At 40.3% G+C, this 24086-nt stretch overlaps 1 protein-coding gene across 1 annotated transcript; it reads right to left on the reverse strand.

Moving 5' to 3' along the window:
• Positions 1-16185: 16185 nt before the first annotated feature.
• LOC147440586 (putative serine/threonine-protein kinase WNK9) lies at positions 16186-20196 on the reverse strand. The gene is made up of 7 exons (XM_086530301.1): positions 19815-20196; positions 19595-19632; positions 19280-19507; positions 18732-18955; positions 18494-18651; positions 17900-18350; positions 16186-17546 (listed from the first exon to the last, which is right to left on the reverse strand). Exons 1-7 carry the CDS (start codon positions 19932-19934, stop codon positions 16510-16512), a joined length of 2256 nt encoding a protein of 751 aa, XP_086386427.1. The 5' UTR covers positions 19935-20196; the 3' UTR covers positions 16186-16509.
• Between the last annotated feature and the right edge of the window lie 3890 nt (positions 20197-24086).

A 24086-nucleotide genomic window follows, 5' to 3' on the forward strand; every position in this document is an offset into this window, starting at 1 on the left:
CGAAGGTGGAGAGAGCTAGCAGGGAATGAGGGTAGGGAAGAGGAAGAAGAAACATTTCGTAAGAGAAAGAATTAGTTCCTCACTTATCATACTCTTGTTGCTAGCATACATAATAGCATAGTAATGAAGAAGAAGGAGATGGCAAGCTTAAGCATTGAAGCATGGCTCTTGGTTGGATTTGCACTCCATAGCCAAGAGTGTTGGTGTAGGCTCTCAACCTCTACTTGCTTGGAGAGGGAGCTCTTGCACTTTGCATAGCACACAATGAGAGTGATTGTGAGTGTGTGTGGGTGAGTATACCCCCTAGGCACCCCCCTAGCTTGCTTGGGTCGACCCCCCCTTGTAGCTCATGCCTGAAGCTCATTGGACCCCTCCAGGCCTAGCCAATCACAAGCAGGAGCCATTACAAGCAACATGGGTAGCCTTGGGACAAGTGTCCCCCTTTCCCCTTTGAGAGAGAGGACTTGATAAATGCTAAAACAATTAGATAATTCATGTAATTTATCATTGGACCCCTTTGAAGCTTAGCCAATAGGCTTCAAGCAACACGTGAAGGTAACATGGGTAGGGGCCTGACATGTGTCCTTGCTGCCTCTTCAAGTTGGGGCTTCCCTTGTGTGTGTGAGTGGGTGTTCTCTCTCTAGCTCCTAGGAAAAGGGCTCGCCCCCCCTCTTGTAGGAATGATTTTGACTTTAGGTGATCAAGCACCTTACTCATCAAGCATGACAAAGCACTTGAACTAGGGGGTGTTCCCACAAGCATCTCAGGCAAGCTTCTCAAGGCACCTCAAGTACCTTAATCATGCAGCAAGTCAAGCACCTCAAGCATGGAGCCAGTCAAGCACCTCAAGCATCTTAATCAAGCACCTCAAGCATGAAAAACACCTCAAGCATGACAAGCACCTCAAGCAGGACAAGCACCTCGAGCTTGGGCCGGGTTCCCACCTCAAGCTCAGCCCTAGCTTACCTAAGGTCAAAAGGACTTTTTCACACATTTATTGGAGGTCTTCAATGAAGCTAACCCTAAGGTCTTATGCTCCATTGGTTAGCCTTGCTCTTTGATAGACCATCTCCCTTTTGGGCCCCTTTACATTGGCCCCGTGTTGAGATAGATCTAAAAGCACATACCTATATCTTAACACTTGTTCCCGTTTATTCTCCCACATTAAGTGATCAATTTAATATGAGAAAATCATTTGGGTTAGTTAGATATTAGATTTTATGACACAAGGTGTATGACAAACTTTTCTCTAAAGGTGGTCAATGGAAAGGGATCAAGATGTATGACAAACTATTAGCCCCGAGGTGGTCTAGCTTGAGACTGAGTGATATCACGGGAGAGTTGGTGCGAAAGTGCAATAGGGCAACATGGGTACTAGAATGGGGTAAATTAACCAGATACTTCTGGAACTCCATCTCGCACTGGTCCCCTCGGCTATCTAAAGCTATCTGAGTCAATATTTGGTAAATTGGGAAAAATCTCACAAAATGGGAATGAATTTAAAAATTTGTTTTGGCCATGACTTGAGCATGCTAACTTCAAATTTGTTGCGCATTATAGATTTAGATTCTACTTTTCAAGAGATTTCTAACGATATGATACATGTAATGGTTTTGAAAAATTATTTGATAAGTATACTAGGGCCCCACTTTTTTAATGGGAATGGGATATTTTCAACTTTATCTAATATTGACTTTATAATAATTGGTGTAATTTTGAACCCTTATTGGAGAGGTATTGCAAGAAGGATGAACAATAAAGGACTCCAGCGGTTGTTTCACTTATGGGATGGAAACAGCAAGTGCTGGAAATCCTCTCACCAGTTGGTTATCTAGTTTCAACTCAATGGCATTGAGAGCTACTTGTCAATAGATTTGTAGAAGGCCTCGAGAATATTCTAATATTGATTTGGGAATCTGCTTTTGAGTGGAAAGCTTGGAAATGACCCATGAGTAGCCAATTCTTTAAACCTAATACCAAGGGCATTTACTAAGCTTAATGCATGAAGCTAATTGGTTTGCCCCTTTGAACAAACGGTGGAAAAAACAATGGTCGGAAGCTCGATGGGTTGAGGTCACGAAGAACATTTGGAATCCACAGTGCCTCATTTTATGAAGTTATTTCTATGGAAGGTGTTGTGGGGGGCTTTTTTGACAAGCGTCAAGATTCAAGCACGTGGTATCAAGTCCGATAGATGTTCAAGGTATAGATTGGATAGCGAAGACCTTGCCCATCTTTTCTGGAATGCCTGGCAATTAGAGGCATGGTAGGGAAGGTGTGCAAATGGATACAAAGGACGTGGAAGATAGGGTTTCTCAAGAAGGATTTGTGCCTTGATGGGAAACAATTTCAAAGTCATGCACTTCTAATCTGTACTTAAATTGTAAGATATTATTTCTTCAATTATATTTGGAAGGCCAAGAACTGTTGTGTATTTGATGGAGACCTCTCTATGGCTAGCTTCTCAGAGATTGTACAAGAGAGTAAGAAGATAATATATATGATAGACAAAAGGCAAAACTCAAATGATTGGCTTAAGGTGACCCTCGCCATCCGATCGAGCCTCGATTTGTAAAGGAATTGTCTTTTGGTAATAGAACTTTACTAGGTATTTCTAACTATGCTCTGGTGTAACCATCTACCCCTTAAGACTCGGCATGAGTTTGAGGCTTATTTGTATAGTTCTTGGTGGCATTCTAATACAATCCCTCACAATTGCGAGTTTTGCCCAAAAAAAAAAAAGGCACGACGTGATGAACTCATTACTACAAAAAGTCCTGTCTTTGAGGAGATACAAACAAAAGTAAAGCAACTATCAAAATTTCACACAACAAATTAGTAAAACGTTTGTGAAGATTATTTAGTGACGGGTTGGAATATAGGGATAGCACCTTTCTTCTATAGCAAAAGAGCATATTTAACGTTTTGGTAATCCTCCTTCAAAGTCATTTTTTGAAGATGTCATGAAATCTCTGGGCTTTGGGCCTCGGATGTGTCGGCTAGTGAGCACTCTAGGTGCAGGTAGTCATTTGGAGCTTCTCTTCAATGAAAGAATCGTGGGAGCGTTTGAAGTCAAGAGTTCTATCAAACAGGGGTGCCCTCTTGCCCCTCTATTGTTCTCCATGGGGTCTTATCTTTGGTGACAATGCTCGAGGATAGTGCTACAAGAGGGAAGATTCAAGGACTCTCTCTGCCTGGCAACAACCGACTTATGGCTGCGTTGTTTGTTGACAACTCATTACTATTTCTTAAAGCATGTCCCCTGGTTATTAAAAAGGTTTTGGAGATAGTGCATATGTATGCCATAAAATCAAGGTCGAAATGAAGTCGAGAAAAATCAAGATTGATCTCTCTTATGGAGAGCAAACTCATTCGACCCCTCAATGTGGTCTGGGGAATTTGTATCAAAAGGGAAAATCTTAACACTCTTTTGCTAGTGCTCTTCTGCCATTTTTTCTTCTAGATTCTGGTGAGTGGTCAAACCAATCCACTTTGTATAGCAACACATTATACATACTCTTGGCTTTGAGAAGCGAGGACACGCTGTCTTTTGGCCAATGCCAGGCTCTCCAATCAATTTCTGATCCATTGGCAGTGGAGGTGAGGATGACAGTACATCCAATAGTCTATCGATTATAAGCCTTTCATACATACCCAAGTTATGTTGCATCACCACGAGCTTCACATCCTTCCAGCAGAAGCTTCTGTCATCCCAAAGATGAGAAAGTTCAGAAATTCCTTTGTGGTTTACAAGACGTGCACCTTCCCTCCAGAAGGGGTCTAAGGACCCTCATCCAAGTTTGGAGAGCTAGGGGAACCAATTGAAAAAGAAATCCCTGAAGTATCTAAAATTCTCCCTGCATTCTAGGGTTGAAGCTGCTTTGTTACACTTTCATGCTAGCTTCCTTATGCAGCCTCCAAGCTTCAGGAATGTCCAAAAAGGCGCCAAAATCTTATCCTACAATGTGGACTTCTTCTAAGTGCCCCTTTTGAGGCAAGATTTGCTTCGTTTATCATATCCCAAGTCATGATAGCTCATTCCTCTTTTTGGTCCATCAGTGAGACAACCGGTTTGACACAAAGCTTTTGCATGCACCATGGGGTCAATAATCTCTGGTCTCACTACCCATTCCCATCTCCCCCATTGGAGGGGGGTTGAGGTTTTCGTGTTGCTTTTCCACAGGAACCATTTGATAGACTTTAGAAATTCTTTCCAATTGGATTGTCTTATCAGCGGCAATACAAATGAGATGTACGGAACCATGAAAGAATTAATCACCGTGACTCTACTATGGAAGGGGAGGAGCACAAATTCCACCTTCTCAGCTTACATTTTTCTTACCCATATCTTAGAGGCGAAGACTTTGATACTTTTGCTATTTTCCAAAGAGTATGGGGATGGTCTTAGCACAATCTGTGATGCAAACATCAAAGAGGATTTTCATCAGGATTTCTTTCAAGAGGAGGTCATGCGACCCTTCTCAAGATTACATTGATCATTTTCTACTCCAGTTCAATGCCTTAATTGCGTGTTTGTTGATCATATGCTAGGATTCACCATGAGGGTGGCACCTCCTCCTTGGATGAAATCTCCCTTATGCATAAGGTGGGGTCCTTGGAGATTTATCCTTAGGGATTGCTCTAAGAGAAGCAGATTCTTTTGTTAGCAAAGGGGAAGGGAAGTAGTATGTCCCTCTAATCTTTTTTCGATTTCTTTTTATAGGAACCAGAGGAGATGCTCAGGTTGATCTCAATGGAAAAGGGGAAGTCGAAGGGAAATATGTGTCTCAAATTTTGAGAAATTTTGTGGATTAAAGAGAATGTGGCGCGATTCTTTGATGCTTTCGAGGAGAAAAATGGAGGGGAAGGAGAGAGAGAGAGAGAGAGAGCTATCATGTGGCAACAAAAGGCGATGACAACGAAGGGGAGAGGGAGACACGCCACAATCAGGCCACACTGTGGGAGAGAGTGGGAGAGAGAGAGAGAGAGAGAGAGGGGGGGGGGGGGAGAGGGGGGAAGGCTTTCATTTCTTTGAGATGGCGAGCCTTTTGTCTATGTATCCACAGAGAAAGAAGCAGTCAGGCGGCGAAAAGGAATCTAGTGCGATTCTTTGATGCTTTCGAGGAGAAAAATGGAGGGGAAGGAGAGAGAGAGAGAGAGAGGAGAGCGCTATCATGTGGCAACAAAAGGCGATGACAACGGCCACAATGCGGCCACACTAAAAAAGAGAGAGAGAGAGAGAGAGAGAGAGAGGGGGGGAAAGGCTTTCATTTATTTGAGATGGCGAGCCTTTTGTCTACAGAAAAGAAGCAGTGAGGCGGCGAAAAGAAGAAGGGCAGCCCTTGTGATAGTATCCATTCTGTGATGCATGAGACCTGCATGTGCATTGCTTCCTTGGGTTCCTCCAAATCTCAGCCTGCGGCCCTCTAGAATGAATGTCTATGAAGAGTATGGTGACCTAGAGGAGACATTGCACCAATTTGATACGGACATGCGCTATGGACCTTGCCTTGAAATGACGAGGCTCATTTTCGAGAGAGGACAGTTCTGCAATGGCGAGGAAGAGTAGACAAATTTTCAGTGTTGCATCACGTGGAGCTCAGAGGGAGCGCAGGGGCCACAATTGGCAAGGGCAGGGCTGGATTGTAGAAGACATGGGGAGGCCCTGCGTTGCTTCTCTGTCTCTCTGTCTCGCTCTCTCGCTCTTGTCTGGAGCGGTGGAATCCGTCTGTGATGTGGTGCGAGACGACGGAAGGAATGCATCTGCGCAGGAACGGGTGTGAGAGAAGAGAATGGCTTTTTCGTTAGTCTACGAAGGAATCTTGCAATCTAATAAATGAAAAACTTGTAGAATGGACACAGTATGTGACCATTAGTTTAGAGCCCATAACTAGGGAGAAATGAACAAAATAAATCTAGGCCTACCTTCAATTTTAAAAATTGTTGAAGGTGGTCCAAAATTTGATTGCACCAACGTTGCAAAACCTTGATTTTAAAAGCTTTGATCACGTGACTCCAAGTCCAAATGAGGGAGATATGAGAAAACCAATGTTTTGCAGAGTCTATCTCCTCTTTCCTTCCTCTTCTTCTTCTTTTGGTCCTCCTCTACAAATCACTCATGTGCCTAGGATCAAGCTCTCATCAATCTAGGTTTAGTGTAATCGCACCTACAAATTTTGAAATTTACCTCTAGATTTTATTTTTAAAGGTGAGAAAACGTACAAAATTTTGAAAACATTAGTGTAATTTGGTGTAAAAACCTTCAAATTTTGTCAATTTACCTCTGTTGTTTCACATATGTAGGTTTGCCAAGTTTTTGGAAAAAAGTTTTTTTCGAGCACTCGCTTCAATAAACTTTGAGCTTTTCAAGCTCCATAACTTGTACATGCACGGCTTTTCACGGATGAAGCTTGCAATCCATTCTTTAGTCTCATAAGCGACTTGTTGAATGCCTTAGAAATTATTTTGCAATATGTTGGCCATCTTTCAAGCCCTCTTTTTACCTTTCATCACTTATTGGCTCGCCGATATCTCAATTGAGAGAATGAGGCCTAACGAGAGGATTACTATGATATTGTCTTCCCTCCATGAGTCTAGGGGATTCTTGGGGAGTCACCATGTTGTATGTGGTCTAGCATTGGCACGTGTTGCACTACAAGAGGCTATTTTGGCTAGCAAAAGCTTTTGAATGCGGCATTTTATGCCCCCCGTCTTGCTACTAGCATCAAAATAACTATTGACATCAAATCGCCTGCTTATTGTAATTATTAGTGTCAATATTACCTATAGTATATACTGACAATGAAAGCGATAGTAATATTGATGCAAAAAAACCATAAATGTATATAGTATTATCTATAATACTTATTGACAATATTTTGGAGAAATTTTTTTAGTGATAGAGACTCCCATCAACCATAGTATAATTGAGGCCATGTCTCACCAAGTTTTCCAATAGAGACTATACTTTGAATGTAGGCTTTTCTTTGTGTCATGTACCTGCTTGAGCTTCCAATAATCCCTTCCAATATTAGAACGTTGCTTTAAGAATTTATACACCCAAAAGATTATAATGAGCAATTATAAATTTCACAAACCTTAAAGGTAATTAGCTGTAGAAGCCAATACTTTTGTAGATTCTATAGTCTCCTCTCTTATGCCAGGAGTTGAGTACTAAGTCTATGGTGTTTAATTGACATGCCTTAATATTGTATTGGAATCTGATAGAGAGAGGTCCGTTCCCCATGGTGTTTGATTGACATGTCTTGATAGTGTTAACACTAGTTCTCTAATTGGACACTTAAGTGTCCTGAGACACTAAAGTGTCATGTTTTCCTTCCAAGTTTTGACAATTTATTTGTCAAGCTAAAAAGAAGTTATTTATACCTTGCTTCTACCATAGGTTGGTTATGAAGGAAAGAAAACATTGGATTTTTTTCCATGTCAAAATACAATCCGTATGGATAGAATTTTGGTAAGTTTTAAGTCATAAATATTAGTAAAATTTCAAGCTCTTTTGCCAAAAAAAAATCATAAAACTCTTATATCTTTTTGTAGAGATGGCATTTTTTATGTTTATAAAAGCCAAGTGTTAGCATTTAGTGATACAAAAAATGGAATGCACTTTAAAGACAAGTTTCCAAGTCACATGCAAGTTATATACATAATTTCATACTTGAGCACGTGCTGAATAAGAGCATAATTTTGGTCTCTTCCAAAGGTCCCCTTGTGGAATTGGGGCTATTCTAGTGCAATTTGACAACTACAAATGACTTTATATGTTGAAACCAAGACATACGTATTTTTTGGGCTCCCTAACTCAATTAAATCTCGTTGCTTGAACTCTATCTTGAATTTTTTTATCGTGCAAAAACTCTTGAAAATCTTGAGTTCTCCATAATAACATCAGAACCAAGGTTTTGAGCACCTTAATTGTGTATGTACCACTTACTTTGATACATCTAGTTGATCTCTATAGAAAGTTTGATAATATTTGAGGTTTTGAATGCTTATGACTCAAGAATGAAAATATTAAAGTTCTCTCTTATGCAGTTTTGAATTTTTAAAATAATCCAATAATTGTTGCATACCAAAGCCCTTCTACTTGCCACCTTGAGTCCTCAATGGAAAGGGTAAGCAATGTATCACTTTTTAAAACTCACAAATACATCAAAAACATTTTTTTCTTTGTATACAACGATATGCTTGAAATGGCTATATCAAACGCACAAAACTTTCCATTATTTTATATACTCCCAAGTCAATTTTTTCTCACATGAACCTTTCAATCATCTACAAAAAAATTGTGGAAAAGACACCTAAAATTTTCTACAAGGTCGCTTCATTGTTTCTTGAGCTTATAAAATCGATTTCTTCAAACCATCAATCTCGCAGGCTTACGGGGTCCACTTGATGAGTATAGTTACTGATCATGGTAGATTCTGAAATGCAAGGTTATATTTTTAAAAGACCCTCTAGCTAACATATTTAATCATATCAAGAGGGTTTTCTTAAATAAACCTTCTGATACAAGTAGCATTTTTAAATTTGTAAAAAAAGGATACTTAAGTGTCCTGTTTTGGTACCAAACTAGTGTTAATACTGAGCTAGAATATGATGGAGAGAGGTTTGCTTCATTGACAAAATTTTTTAACCGTGCATGAAGTTTAAGAGAGATGATGGTGATAGTTTATGTGTGAGCAAAGGCTAAACTAAAGGTCATATACTGTGTCCATTCTACAAGTTTTTTATTTATTAGATTGCAAGATTCCTTCGCAGACTAACGAAAAAGCCGTACTCTTTTCTCACACCCATTCCTGTGCAGATGCATTCCTTCCATCGTCTCGCACCACATCTTAGACGGATTCCACCAATCTAGACAAATTAGAGAGAGAGAGAGAGAGAGAGAGAGAGAGAGAGAGAAGCAACCAGAGCCTCCCCATGTCTTCTACAATCCAGCCCTGCCCTTGCCAATTGTGGCTCCTGCGCTCCCTCTGAGCTCCACATGATGCAACACTGAAAATTTGTCTCCTCTTCCTTGCCATTGCAGAACTCTCCTCCTTCTCAGCATCCCAAGATCCTCCTCTCGCTCGCATGCAGGCCATGGTAGCACTCCCTTTGTCCTACAGACAACGCCTACTCTCTCTCTCTCTCTCTCTCTCTCTCTCTCTCTCTCTCTCTCTCAAATGAGCCTGGTCATTCCAAGGCAAGGTCCATAGCACATGTCCGTATCAAATTGGTGCAATGTCTCCTCTAGGTCACCATACTCTTCATAGACATTGATTCTAGAGGAGGAGATGAGGGCCGCAGGCTGAGATACGGAGGAACCCAAGGAAGCAGTGGACATGCAGGTCTCATGCATCGCAGAATGGACACTATCACGAGGGGTACCCCTCTTCTTTTCTCCGCCTGACTGCTTCTTTCTCTGTGGATACACAGACAAAAGGCTCGCCATCTCAAAGAAATGAAAGCCTTTTCCTCTCTCTCTCTCTCTCTCTCTCTCTCTCTCTCTCTCTCTCTCTCCACGTTTTGTCTCCCTCTCTCAATGTGGCCGCATTGTGGCCTGTCTCCCTCTCCCCTTTTTCGTCATCGCCTTTTGTTGCCACATGATAGCGCTCTCTCTCTCTCTCTCTCTCTCTCTCTCTCTCTCTCTCTCTCACACACACACACACACACACACACACGTGCCCTCCCCTCCATTTTTCTCCTAGAAAACATCGAAGAATCGTGCCAAATTCTCCCTAATCCACGTGCTTCCCAAAATTTGAGACACATATTTCGCTTCGACTTTCCCTTTTTCATTCAGATCAACCTCAGCATCTCCTCTGATTCCTATAAAAAGAAATGGAAAACAGATTAGAGGGACATACGGGCTCTAATTTCGATAAGTAAAGAAGGCAATCTTAAGGTTTTTGGGAAATATTTTTAGCGTCAAAATGATGTACAAAATATACAGTATTATACTGTGATGCATTCTTGGAGATGTATTTCATGCATCATTGGATATGCATGCTATTAAGGTGCCCTTTGTGAGTGCTTATGACTCTATGAATTTTGCACGTTCTTTTTTATTTCTCTACCTTTTCCAGTTGAGTTATTGTCATATTTTTGCCAGAAATTTAGTCTTCCTTACCATTATCTTGTGCTTAAATATGACAATATTCTATAACAAACCAAGAACTCTTTAACCTTAAAGATTTGATCGAAGCATGAAACGAGCATAACCAAGAGTATGGTTTAGGGACTAAGCCTACTATCACGATTTTGATGAGGAATGGCTTGTGCTATATGCTTTGGAAAACCCTATTGTTACATTATACTTGGAAAATTTGTTTTACTTTACTATCTTTTTTTTTTTTTTTTTTGGGGGGGGGGGGGGGGGGGGGGGGGGGGGGACTCATAATTGTGAGTGATTGTATTATAATGTCACTGCGAGAAAAATACAAATCAGTCTCAAACTCCTACCGAGCCTTGGGGTACAAACCTAGTAACAAACTATTACCAAAAGCCAAATTTTCTCTACACAGCAAGGCTCTCGACCAGATGGCGAGGGATGCCCTAGGTCAATCATCTACGTTGTGCCTTTTACCTACCACATATATTATCTTCTTACTTTCTTGTATAATCTATGAGAAGCTAGCCACAGAGAGGTCGCTATCAAAGACGCTATTTGGTTTGAGAATGGAAGTCAGCAGCACTACCGCACTATATTTGAACAAGCCTAACATTAGTTTTAGCCAATCATAGATTTTCATATTTGAAAATGAAGGCTATATACTTGTTATCCTTCCTATCTTCATTATTGATCACAAGTGTTATTGGCATTTTAACAATTCAACAACTCAAGAACAAGGACAAGGGCTAAGCTTCAAGAGGTCAAAACAATCACCAATTATATTGGCGATTCTTCTTTGTCTACTTTCCCCTTGTATATTTCTTAATTAGCAAAGATGGCTAATTTACACAAGATTCAACTGTGGATGCATGTATGCATGCGTGCGAGGAAGAGGAGAAGGAGAACATGGTGTTGTGTGGGTGGAGAAAACCTTAAGCAAAAGAAAGAGAGCTCCTTTAGTATATGAAGAATAAGGAAAGGATGTACACACAGTGGGTAGGTAGCTAGCCTCTCAATTGTGAACAGAGGCCTAGAACCTTTACCCCAACATAAAGGTAGGGCTTCTTCAATGAATGACTCCATTTGAGTCTCCGTGTCTTATTGAAAAAGACCACAACATTCGTTTGATAAGAGAAGCCCATTATGTTGGCATAAGCAGAAAGCCTCCTTGATGGTGAGATGATATGTGATGATATTGTACTTAGCTCTTACATAAAATCTACAAGCAATAAAAAATCCAAGTCAACCATTCTGACACTCAATACCATGTCCTCTGTCTCTCTCGCTCGCTCTCTCTCTCTCTCTCTCTCTCTCTCTCTCTCTCTATATATATATATATATATATATATATATATATATAGATACACACACACACACATGTGTGTGTGTGTGTGTGTGTGTGTGTGGCTTTCTCTTTTTATTTTCGTTTTATGCTTATGCAATTTCCTTCGTGTCCTGATTTGGTTATGGTGTAAACATGAAGTTAGGAATCTCTTAATTTGAATATTTGTGTTACGATGAAAGTCTATCCTCCAAATTTAGTGACATTTGTACCAGACCACACACTTGCTTCTTCTTCTATGGAGTAGCCCAATCTAAGAGACCCCCACCATCTCAAGGAAAATATCATAGGTTTCTCTCTTTCTCAAGCAAGAGATGGTTTTGGTATCATATTTTGGTAATGATGTGTGTGAACACACTTAGGACTACTTGGACATTTTTTTGTCTCACTAGGACGTTTTTTCTTTGCCTTCTATATACACCCATCATTCTAAGGAAATCCTTATTTTGTATTGAACGAGAAAACAGACTTTCTATGTTTTGTGCACTTGAGCTTCTTCTTCATCTTTTCCACCTTTGTGTGCATTTGAGGCGTATTTTCACTAAGTTGGAGGTAAGAAAGAGAAATTTCATGATTATAGAAACATGAATTCTTAAACTTAATGATTGATGAACAAAAGCAGCAAAAAAGTGAGATAAATTTTTAAAACAACAATTATGGATAGTTTTTATTAAATAGCTAATCGACTAGTTTTTCTACTTAGAGAAGAGGAGCTTTCACTTTCAAAATTGACAAGTAATTTAGATAACATGAGTAACTCAAATTAATGCAAACGGTATTTCTCTCAAGGGAGGGAACGAACGAGGCCTCTTGGGTTGGAAAAGAGATTCAAACCATGCATGTTATAAATCCCTTTTCAAAAGGAGTGCCCACTTCTTCTATTGAATGGTGTGTCTAAGCAATTAAAGGACAAGAGACACAATATAAACACCAAGAGCATGCAACACAAAGCATTAACACTTGCAAGGAAAAATCCATAAAAGAGAAGTACAAGCATCAACTTTGAGCATCTCATCAATGAGACGCTCACAAAGAGTTAGAGGCTCCCTATGCCTAAAGATTAAAAAGCAAGGAGATCATTCAAGCAATCACTTTTTTTTCTTTTGAAGAAGGAAGAATCATTGAGAGACATCTACTTCCACTTTTTCTAAGAATTGCAAATAACTTGATCGAACTAGGAATGACTTGTACACATTTTTAATCATGTAATTTTATTTTTCATGTAGCTCACATTTTAGGCAAGCAAAGATATGTAAATTATGCTCTCTTATGGTACACATGGACTCAATTTATTTTACTAGTACCATAACCAAAGGGGAGTTACAAGATCTATATATGTTCAAAGATTCATTTCTCTTTTGTTATGTCCTTCCACATGAATGATGAGAGAGAAGATTGTACATAAAGGCCATGCCTCAAAAAAATCATCACTTGCATATTGACTGTTTCTTCCCTCTATCTTGTTTGCTCGCATTCTTGTTCGCCTACCAGTGAATGATGAAGAAGGGCCGGGGGGGGTTGTTGGATGGATAAGGCGGGCGGGGGCGGATGATGTTGAGCAAGAACCTGAGGCAAAAGCTGTTGCTCCTTTTGTTTCAGACAGGTGATGATTTTTTTGAATGTGGTATTTAAGCTATATTTAGTGTGATGAGATGACAATATTTTTTATGGTAATACTTGAGAACAAGATGTAACCTTGAATATGTTTCTCAATATTTGAAGTGTCACGAAGTTAAAATATGTGCAAGAGAGAAAACATCAACGATATTTCTCTTCTCTTTGTTTCAAAAACATAAGGATTTTAGATTATGGTAATATGTTTGATTAACTTTCATATTTACAAAAAAAAAATCTTTTATGGTTCATTAAAAAATTTATAACCATTAGCATACCAAGCATATCACTACTATATAATTATTTTATAACTATAATCTAAACATAATAAGCTCCACCCATGTTGAGAATACATTGTAAAAATTTTACTGCAAACAAGTTTCTTTGTGATCTTTGACTTGATTAGTGAAGGTAAGAGACACCATTTCCATATGACAACAAAAGAGTAAGTAACAAGCTTGCACATTGGGGTGACTCTTTGAGGTTTTAGATGATAAATGGCTATTACTTTTGGCAAGTGAATATGTATGTAATCTTCAACATGTGTTGAAGATAAATAACACCATATAAATGTTGCAATAAAAGAGCCACCTCTTGACCAAATCATTTGAAACTCTCTTGGATCAATGATCATGACCTTTGTAAAAGATTACATATGTGATCTTCTAAATATTAATTTTAAGAAGATAAAAACACGCCATACTATATGGCACTAAAGACAAACTCTCTGGTTTATACATGAAAGATCTTTTAAATCTCATTTAGCAAATGTTGTTATGTCACGTCCAACAAGGCTTGTATATGGTGAACAGAAGCAAGGGCTGCAAAAATATATACTTCCCGAACATCATGCAAAGTTAGCCAAATAGTCACAAAGAAAGATTTTCAAATTAAGCAAAGCGTAAATAATTGGTTTATAGGCTCAAGTTGCCACCTAGTTGGCTAAAAGTTTTAACTCTCAAACACTCATTTGACCTCCACTTGTTGAGACACTTATTATTTATAGCATGAAGTTTTCTCCTATGAGGACATTTTGAACTACCAAGGCTCTTTAAGTATGTAGATAAGATGCCACAGAAGGTAAGGAACTTTGGACACACACACACATATGTGTGTGTGTGTGTGTGTGTGTGTGTGTGTGTGTGTGTGTGTGTGTGTGTGTGTGTGTGTGTGTGTGTGTGTGTGTGTGTGTGTTTAAATATACCTCTGATTTTCTCTTAGGATTGATTTTACTAAGAAATAAATTATTATAACTAGATGATCCAATGACAATTTTATTTGTAACACATTCATATGGGTTACTCACCAAACCAGATCTCGATGTAAGAATGATTTTGATGTAGTGGTGGTTTCTCATATGTATTCATTAAATGTAAGATTTACATACAAAAAGCGAGGATTACAATGGACTATGTCTCTCGGGCATTAAGTACACTACCCATTTACCGTGGAAAAGCATGTATGCTCAATTTATGGAAACCTACTTGCAACGAACTATGTTCCTCAAGCACTGAGTTGACTATCCATCTACTATAGAACTTAAGATTTACATACAAAAAGCCAAATTACAATGGACTATGTCTTTCGAGCATTGAGTACACTACCCACTTACCGTGGAAAGGTGTGTACGCTCAATGTATGGAAACCTACTTGCAATGAACTGTGTTCTTCAAGCACTGAGTGGACTATCCATCTATTGTAGAATAGTGGTATTGCTCAAATAAGGATCCACGAGTGTCACATCTCTCTTTTTCTTAAGATGACTCGTAGTCAAGGACGACTATGATGTAAAGGCGGGGTAATGTCACTGAAAGTATAATTAGATAAGAGCCACATTGAAGTTTAAATACTATAATTTATTTTCTAGTATCTTGCAATGTTTCAAGGAATTTAGAATAAAGTCTTAGGTTTAAAACATGATTCTCTCTCTAAGCTTGAAGAAGAAAATACTCCATAATGCCCACATTGGTGATGCAAATTCAGTGGGAATGGTCATGCTATACTCTCGCTAAGCGAGATAATTTTGAAACATTCAAAAGTCATTAAGACTATATCTATATGATTAAAGGCATGAATATCCATGGTCGTGCCAAAGCCAAGAGAGGCGAGGGGAATTTAAAACATTCATAAGAGATTCAAATACTTGTAAAAGGTAAGTGAAACATGGTTGAGGACAGCTATGATTTAATCACCAATTTGTCTTGTACAATATGCTTTTTATGGTTCTTGAATGTATTTGATGAAAATAATGATTAAAATGTATTTTGAGAATCGCCTTCTTCAACAAAAACGGTACTTTTTAAAAAGCAAAGAGTCTTTTCTGAAAAGCAAGTGTGCTTTTTGACGTCTTTTTGAAGCTGGCCATGACACCATCAAGAATTTATCTTTGGATGTGAACTTGTGAAGGTTAAGTGCTTGCTTTTTAAAATTGACTAGTTTGTATGGTTTTGAGCTAATTATTCTAGAGAAGCTAAGTTTGGTAAAAGAAGAGGAGAGGAGACAACGTGTCCATTGAGAAAGATAAGCAAGTGCTCAAAGCTTGACCCTCCATTTTTGAATCCTGTTGCCACTTTCACCCACAAAATACATACCAGTTCAGCTAATGATACATTTACCTCATTGCCTACCCATTATTTGGTATAAATTAGTAAATCATTGTACATTGTAGGTTCACAATGCCTGCCTCTTGTTTATTATAACTATATCATTGTACACCGTATTCACTACGGAGTGCAAACTGACCGATCTGTTTGCATGACTCCAAGTTGGGAGTCCCCCTTGCTCCTATTTGACATCCACTATTCTATACATGATAACCTGCCAACACATCAACCATCTATGGGGCACAAGTATCTGAATGTTGCCTACATTCAGATACTACCTGCAAACTCCATCTACTACCATACATTACATAATACGAAGCCACCGAGCGTGCGCACAATGTGTCGCCTCACATCACTGTGCACGATAACCTAAGCTCCATGCCACAATCCAAAAGAGTAGATTCTGTCATCCACAGGACGCATGATCCAATAGATTTTGTATCTAGTTTTCTGCTCTATCGCAAAGGCCTGCATTTCTGAGTAAGTACATTATACAAAACCACCCATCAATGGAGCTGAGCAAAATCAGTTCATTCTCTTTCTCTGTATACAAAAAAGGGTTCTGTTCAATAAGAATCATTCATACATTAACAAGGTGCCACTGGTAGCTACCTCACAAAATTTGCTCGATTGAAGATCATAATGTTGATCTCAAATCACAAATTCGCATTGTTAACGAGTAAACCCTCATTGGATTTGACCCCGTTTCAAGATACGTCCTTGTGGCAGGCAATATACTTTGTACACACCACTAAGTTCAGCCACCTGCAAGAGTGTCTTGTGGACGCTCATGATTTGATGGCGAAGCACACCTATGTTCTCCAAAACCGGACTCCTCAAGTATTGACAGATGCCATGGGTGATGAAGGCTCCCTTAAAGAGGCCTCCGGACAATTCAAATCATCTGGAGGCCTAGCAGTCGCAAACAGAGATGCCAATTCTTTAAAGGATAACCTTGTGGAATTCTCTTTCTCCTTTGCCTCACTCTCCCAGCAGCCATTACTTTGAAGATTGCGACGCTGCTCCTTACCTCCATCAATCATTGAACTCAAACCTTGCATGCCAGAGCCATCAGACGAAGATCTCTTGCCATGCCATTGCGCTCTTAGTTCAAGTAATGCCTTTTGATGCTTAAACTGGAGTTCTTTCAGCTCCTGCTGAAACTTGATAGTGAGATTTTTCACCTCCTGCATCAGAAGCTCGCTATTTGGGTCGCTGCCAAAATCATGTTGAAATAATGCCCAAGCATCCATTACACCACTATATAAGTTACGACTTCTGCAGACAGATTCTAACTGTTTGTCTATACATGTTGGATCAGCTCCATCTATGGGAGCTATATCATCTGATGCAGGACAGACAGGAGAACTATCTGATGAGCTTGTGTGCTCCCAATCATCTCCGGTATCTTCAGAAGAGCGAGTAGTGGCATTGCATGGATGCTCCTCATGATTTTCAAACCCTGGCCTGAGCTGATATAGCACCTCTTCAAAGCGCCCATGAACATTGCTGCCACTGTGTACGGAATTTGTTGTGCACCCACCAAAATGATCATGCCAAGAGTGCAGTACTTGTCCAGGAGTTTCCGCCAAAGAACTATCTGAGGATAATGTCGATACATTGGATCCGCGAAGTCTGCTTGAAGGAAGCTGTAATGGCTCTTTGCCCGAGCTTTCTTCGCCATCAAGCCGCTCCTCGATGGCTACACCAGGCCTCCATTCTGGTACCATGACCAGCACTGCTGCATCAATCATTTCTGCGATCCTCGTCACATCCTGATCTGCTAAGTCAAGCTCTTCAACCATTTCACTTGCTACGCACATCGCTGTGTCAGCCTCTACGTCAAAAGGAAAATGGATGACCCGAACATTGCCTGACAATAAAAAAAAGGAGGCATCAGCAAGCAAAGTCTCTTTGCCATCCAGTCACCCAAGTAAATTTCATTCCAAGGAATGCATAAAGGCGGACGGGGTGGCACATTTACAATCGAACACACTTACAAAGAGCACAACGTTTTGATTGCAAGAGATGAAAATTTCATGCAAGCATACAAAACTCATTGGATAGGAAGCAAAGAATCTAAGGCTAGACAGGAAGTATTGCTGAGCGCCCTATTGCAACACATCCCCAATCAACAATAGCAATCCAACAGACAATCAATATGTATGACCAAGAAGATAGTAAAACTTTAATTTCAACTTGCACAGACAGTACAAACGCAAGCACCTTCAGCTGAAATCCGAAGCCGCAAATACACAATTTCATTCTCTCTCCTCTTCACTTTCACTTTGAGATCCACATTTCTATACATCTTTTCATGCTTCAAATCTGAAGATTCGAGCCTTCTGAGAGAATTCTTGGGAAGAGCTTCCGCAAAATCACCAACTAAGAGGTTTAATGAAACTGGAGCAGGCGAGTCCGCTTTTGCTGAAGACTTCATGGAAATGCTTTGTAGGAGAGCTCCAAATTCCTCCATGTCGTCGGACTTTGAGGCATTCCTACTCAGCACAGGGTGAGGCGGACACTCTGGTGGATCCGTATCCTTATCATATTGAAGAAATGGATCCATGAGCACTTCGCGGGCAGGTAATCTTTTGGAAGCAGTATCAATGCACTTCTCCACAAACTGGCGAAGCTCCTTGTCCTTGAGCCTTTCTAAGGCAGCTGGTTTTATGCCCTGTTTTAACAAGCCAAAAACAACCAATTCAGTATATAATGAACTTGCATGAGATAATATTAGTTGAGAATTTCTGTCTTTCCATGATTGAGTCGCCGTGCTTTTATTCGCATAACGACTGAAGTTTCCTTTGAGATAATTACCGAAGAAACTCTTTTATATATTTGAGCGGCATTGTCACATTCGCTGTAAGGGTATTCGGATGTGACCATCTCCAATAAACACATGCCGAAAGAGTAGATATCAACAAGTTCAGTATATTCTTCTTCATATAGCTCAGGGGCCATGAACTCAGGCGTTCCTGCACATTTATGAGGTTTAAAACCCGAGAAAATTTTGAGACAAATGTGCTTTATATATGGTTATAACTTATAAGCTTACCAATAACAGAGTGAGCTGCATGTGCTTGGCAAAGGATTGCTGCCAGGCCAAGGTCTCCTATTTTGACTTCACCATGGTTTCCATTTATAAATATGTTGTCACACTTCAAATCACGGTGAATGATGGGTGGGTCATGACTATGCAAATATAGAAGACCGCGTAAGATCTGCCGACACCAGTTTTTGACTGCTTTCAAATCAACATGCTTGTGCCTCTTCCGATACCTGTGTCAACATACAATGAAGGCATGCCTGTATCAACATATATAGCATATATTCATTTTATATAACCACACACACACACACACACACACACATATATATTCCTAGCACCCCGACTCTACCATACAACCCACATACATGTATTTAATCTTCTTCAATCATCGAACTATTTCACACACTATCAATGCTCCACATCCGGCTATTTCACACGCTGGGCAGGGAAGGGATCACAAAGCAAAGCTCTTCAAGTACATCAGGATTTATTATGGCCAACTGTCAAAGTGGCAACAATACACAATAAACAGCTTCAGCATTGATTGTACTTACTGTCTCAGCGTGCCTGATGTAAACAACTCTGTGATAAAATTTATCCTGTTTGCCTTTGTATCGACCCAAGAATGATGAAATTTGATGATGTTTCTGTGTTTCAAAGTCTTTAATAGATGAACTTCCGAGCATAATTGTTCCAAATCCTGGGGAGAGCGAAGTATCTCTTGCAATTTGATTTGATTCCAAGCCACCTCTATACCATGGACTTCATCAAAACCCCGGTATCTGAAGGATAAAAAGTTTAGCATAAACACTGCAAAGATCATCAAATGAATTCATTCAAAGAAAGAACTTAAGCATGACGTAGCATACACTGTCTTGAAAGCCCCTCGGCCAAGAACTTCCTTGTACTACATAGAAAAATAAAACAACAAAAGAACAAACAGATGAGGAAAAAGTTATGCTTTCACTGAATAATTTGAACAGTAACACCCAATACTCAATTAACAGTAATTACACATACCAAACACAGAAAAAGCCGTGATTGCACAATCTTTGAAGCTAGAAGTCACTAATAGGACATAACATGTACCCGTATGTAGCGTCCTGTTGGGTCAGATTCTTCGGCCTGGCATTCTCCATCACTGTAATCATCCTGGTCATCGTCTCCATGCAAGCATGTGGGGTTGTCACTACAAATGGAATCTCGCATAATTCCTGTGGGAAGGCTCAACGCTCCAGTATGACTTCCCTGGAAGGATAGTTTTCGCGTGTGCAGAAAGCGAATGCTAACGTGAAACACGTACTCCTTCTCTTCCTTGACATGCACGAATTCAGTCAAAAGCGCTCATCTTGTGCAAGATAAACACACGTACATTTTACCTTGTACTGATCATAATTTACGTGCAAAGCCTTGTTTACTGACACGACCTGTTGTGAAGCTCTTCCATCTCTTCTTTTTCCACAGCCGGTGCTCAAATACATTCACCAGTTACTGCCACACGATGTGCAAAAATACTGACTTGTGATGCATGTGACGCAAGAGACACAACTATGGAATCTCATAAGAGGATGTGTGCGCATCAGTGTACCGCAGCTATCAAATGATCTGAAACAGAGGCGTCGAGCTTGATAGCTGTAACGAGAGAGTGTGCTTTTGAGGAAGCTTGTTCTGCGACAAGGTGACCTTACTGTGGAAACCAGGATCATGCAACCAGACTTTGATCTGATGCAATGAGCTTTGAGCTGATGCTTTGATCTAAAGCTGCTACTGCAGTTGCATGCAATGTAAACAGTAGGATTAAGCCTCAAGATACGCCCCTTTGTATGAGAACGCGCTCTCTCAATCATCAAAATGGTAGATCAGAAGGCTAAGCAAAGGGGATCATGCACTCTCAATCAAAACGCATAATGGCAAGATTGTACGGGCAGACAGAGTAATTATTTTCTGTGTGTGGGTGGGAGTGGATAGGGGACAAGTGACAAAGTGTGTGTGTGTTGTGCGTGTGGGTGCTGCGTGTATGCATGTATGCGCTCGCGTGTCTGTGAGAGAGAGAAAGATGAGACCTTGGAACTGTGTGTCCTTGCGATGCATGTGAGAAGTTTTGAGGGAGAAATTAAGAACCCACAAGTAGTAAGTTGCTCTGTCGGACTGTGAGTGTAGAGAGAGAGAGAGAGAGAGAGAGATCCACGAGCAAAAGACTGGATTCTGGGTAGGGCAACAAGGTGTGCAGGGAAAAGCTGGGAAGGTAGGAAAGATGAATATCACCTACTACCTAATCGTGAGAGTGCACCACTGCACTTGTGAAGAGAGAGAGAGAGAGAAGAGAGAGAGAGATCAAGATCACCCCAGCAAATCCCAGGTGCCAGGCCCCGTTTGCGCTTGTTCTTTCTTTATTGTGCGCAATCTGAAACAATTCAAGCTATGGTGAATCGTTGATCTCTCTCTAGAAACGGGCAGCTTGGGCAAGAGAGAGACGTGCTGAATAGAGAGAGAAGAAACCTGTGGTCCTCTCTCTCTACAAGGCACCTGGCGCAGCACATAAAGCATGAAAACCTGAAAGCAGTGGTGGTGGGTGTAGTTCCCAATTTTCTTTTGCAAAATGGGGCACTGCTTTTTTCCTTGCTTTTCTCAGGCCTCACTGGCTGCTGCCGGTCGCCCACTATCCCTGACCGGCTAGTCCCGCTCCCACCTGCACAACATTCTATACAATGAACTATTATTTATGGGCTCCAATAGGCAGTGGGCACATACATAAATGGATCCCTCTCATTGCCCTAACTTCTCCTCATCATTCTCTCTCTACTTTTCCTCCTCTCTTCTCTCTTCTTGTCTTTACAACCAGGTCACTTGCAATCCATAATCTCTTCTTTTTACCACAATGCACACTACTCACCTACATACTTTCTATCTGTAACCCACATAACTCACTAAGAGTGGAGGCCCACTTGTGTAGAAAGTCTCTTCAAAGGCTTGCATGTGGAAGCTGGGCAAAAACATCAACCATTGGTAGAAGTATCAGAGTCGTCTCTTGCTAAGATCTATTGTCATCCCCATACACTAACTATGCTCATTCCTTTTAACATCACATGTTCCAGTAATGGAGGGCACTGTTTCGGTCGAATCTATACTATAGACATCCAATCATTGGAAGTAGGTGGTGAAGAAGTAAATCTTGCTTTCTAGAGGGTGGTTCAACCATCCTCTAGCTCAAATGTGGTTTCTTTTCCAAATTTGTCACGGAAGCAGATTCAACAGTCCATGGGGAGGGTGATTTGCACTTGGACAGCCGTTTGAAATTGCCTCTAGCATAGGCATATGGGCAGGCGCTCTAACCCACATAAGTCAAAGACTTTCCATTGCATATATGCTTTCTCTTGCTTTGTAGTGCAAGCTGTTTTTCCCTACGAGTGCGACCAAAGGGCACACTTTTTCCTCTTACCTCTACTACACATGGTGTGACTCAACGCTAAGGGGAGGTTCATAGTGCTTGGAACGATCGGTTGTGCTACAAAGATGGTGTAATGTGATTGTTGCAAAAAAATAAGCTGCCTTTCCAGCCCCGCCACAAGGACCTCGAAACTTTGGAAGCAAAACCAGTGCAACCACTTTTCAACGCCAATCATGGAACACTCTAAATAATGGTCCCTCTTTTTGTGGGAGCTACTGCTACCTATGCATAGCGCACTTGAAGGCAAAATTTATTTTGGCTCATATTTTCTCGTCACAATCATCACTCCAACTTGTGGTCAACTGATAATTTTTGTTAAGAGGGGGAACGCCACCGTAAATTATGTTGTGAGTCCTCCTAAGGCTGGTTGGCTATGGCGATGAAAGGAGAAATGCCACGATAAACTATGATGTGAGTCCTACTAAGGTGGGTTGGCTCTAGCGATGAGAAGATTTGTGCCATGTTAGGTAACCTTTGACACAATGACCGGATACACTTTGCATGTGTGAGGGCTTTCAGTATGTCTTGAGCCCCACATAGCCCCACATTAGGCCACATAACTCCCCCTCTTTCTTGCAAACCCCCAACTTCCAATGCCATATCATCCCTTCCAACTCGTCCACAATTTTTGTGAAAGCAAAAGATGAAGAGAGAGTATGGATCTTAAACACTTATCCCTTTACTCAATACAAAGAGAGACGTCATAAGAGGATCACAAACCTCCAATAATCGATGAATTGCTTGCTTACTAAACAATTTATTAGTGAAGGGAATCCCCCCTCCAAAAAAAAAAAAAACCTTTGTTTCTCCCCTTACCCTGCTACACCTCTCCCGCATAACACTCGGGGCTCCTCCCACTCAACCCCATGTTAGCTCCATCCTCTCCCATTCATAGTTGCCTCCCTAGACCATTACGACTCTGCCTATCGCTCCACAATGCATCAAGAGATGCAGACCTACAATCGCCCTGTCACACTTGCCTACCTCCTCTTTGAGAGAGAGAGAGAGAGAGAGAGAGAGAGATTAATTAACCCTATTGCACACCTTTCATAGGTTAATGTTTTGAAAGTTCGTATAGTAGCTCCTAAGCATGCTAGGCCAATTATATAATCGTCATTAAGCCACTAAGGTTAAAAAAAGGATTCTGTGTGGATGTGTGAAGAGCACATGTATAGTCAACATGTGCCTATGATCTTGACAAGCAGCTTAATTAGAGCAAATCTTCATAGATCTCTCTGATCTCTCTCTCTCTCTCTCTCTCTCTCTCTCTCACACACACACACACACACACACACACATGTATGTGTCTCAGCTTAATATCATGTCGTTTTCAATTTCAAAAGTGTCGAGTGAGGGCAAAGGGGAAAAGGAGAAATTCCGCCCCAAAATAGAAAAAAATTGTGTAAAAACCGGAAAAATAGACATAATTTTCTAAAATTTCCTCTTGGAAAATTCAAGGGAAGGAATTTTGTATGTTCCAAAAAATGATTTTTCTCGAACACTGGCGTGAACACACACACACACACACACACATTTTAAAAGGTTTAAGCAAACCTTTAAGTTGCATTTTCTTGAGGGAAATAACAAAAAATGGTCAAATTCCCAGCATTACTAGGTGTGCTTAGGAAAGGTGCATATCCAAAACTGCAAGTTGGCAGCAAATAAAAGAGGAAATCTAGTAAAATTAGAGTTTAGTACCTAGTGATTGATTTTTTCTTGCGTATATAGAAATTTTCTCAAACACTAAGTAGCATATGTTTAGCGGGTGTGTAAGCAAAAGTATGATGTGTTTTTTAAGGTTTTTTTTGGCAATTCCCGTTAGGAATATGATATAAGCATGGTGGTCTTAAGTTAAGGAACGATTTATTTAATTGAATCCTACACGGCTCTATGTTTTCAAACAAATAAGAGTG

This window comes from Adiantum capillus-veneris, chromosome 15, assembly GCF_014529385.1.
Source record: "Adiantum capillus-veneris isolate H3 chromosome 15, ASM1452938v2, whole genome shotgun sequence".
Taxonomy (NCBI): Eukaryota; Viridiplantae; Streptophyta; class Polypodiopsida; order Polypodiales; family Pteridaceae; genus Adiantum; species Adiantum capillus-veneris.

What these genes read in the sequence shown, in the direction of transcription:
- LOC147440586 (XM_086530301.1), bottom strand. Translation starts at nt 19,934, where the DNA reads ATGCGAGATTCCATTTGTAGTGACAACCCCACATGCTTGCATGGAGAC. An exon ending in CAACAGGACGCTACATACGG is followed by an intron (nt 19,633 to 19,814) that starts GTACATGTTATG and finishes TTTTCTATGTAG; the next exon opens with TACAAGGAAGTTCTTGGCCG. An exon ending in GCTTCGGATTTCAGCTGAAG is followed by an intron (nt 17,547 to 17,899) that starts GTGCTTGCGTTT and finishes TTTTATTGTCAG; the next exon opens with GCAATGTTCGGGTCATCCAT.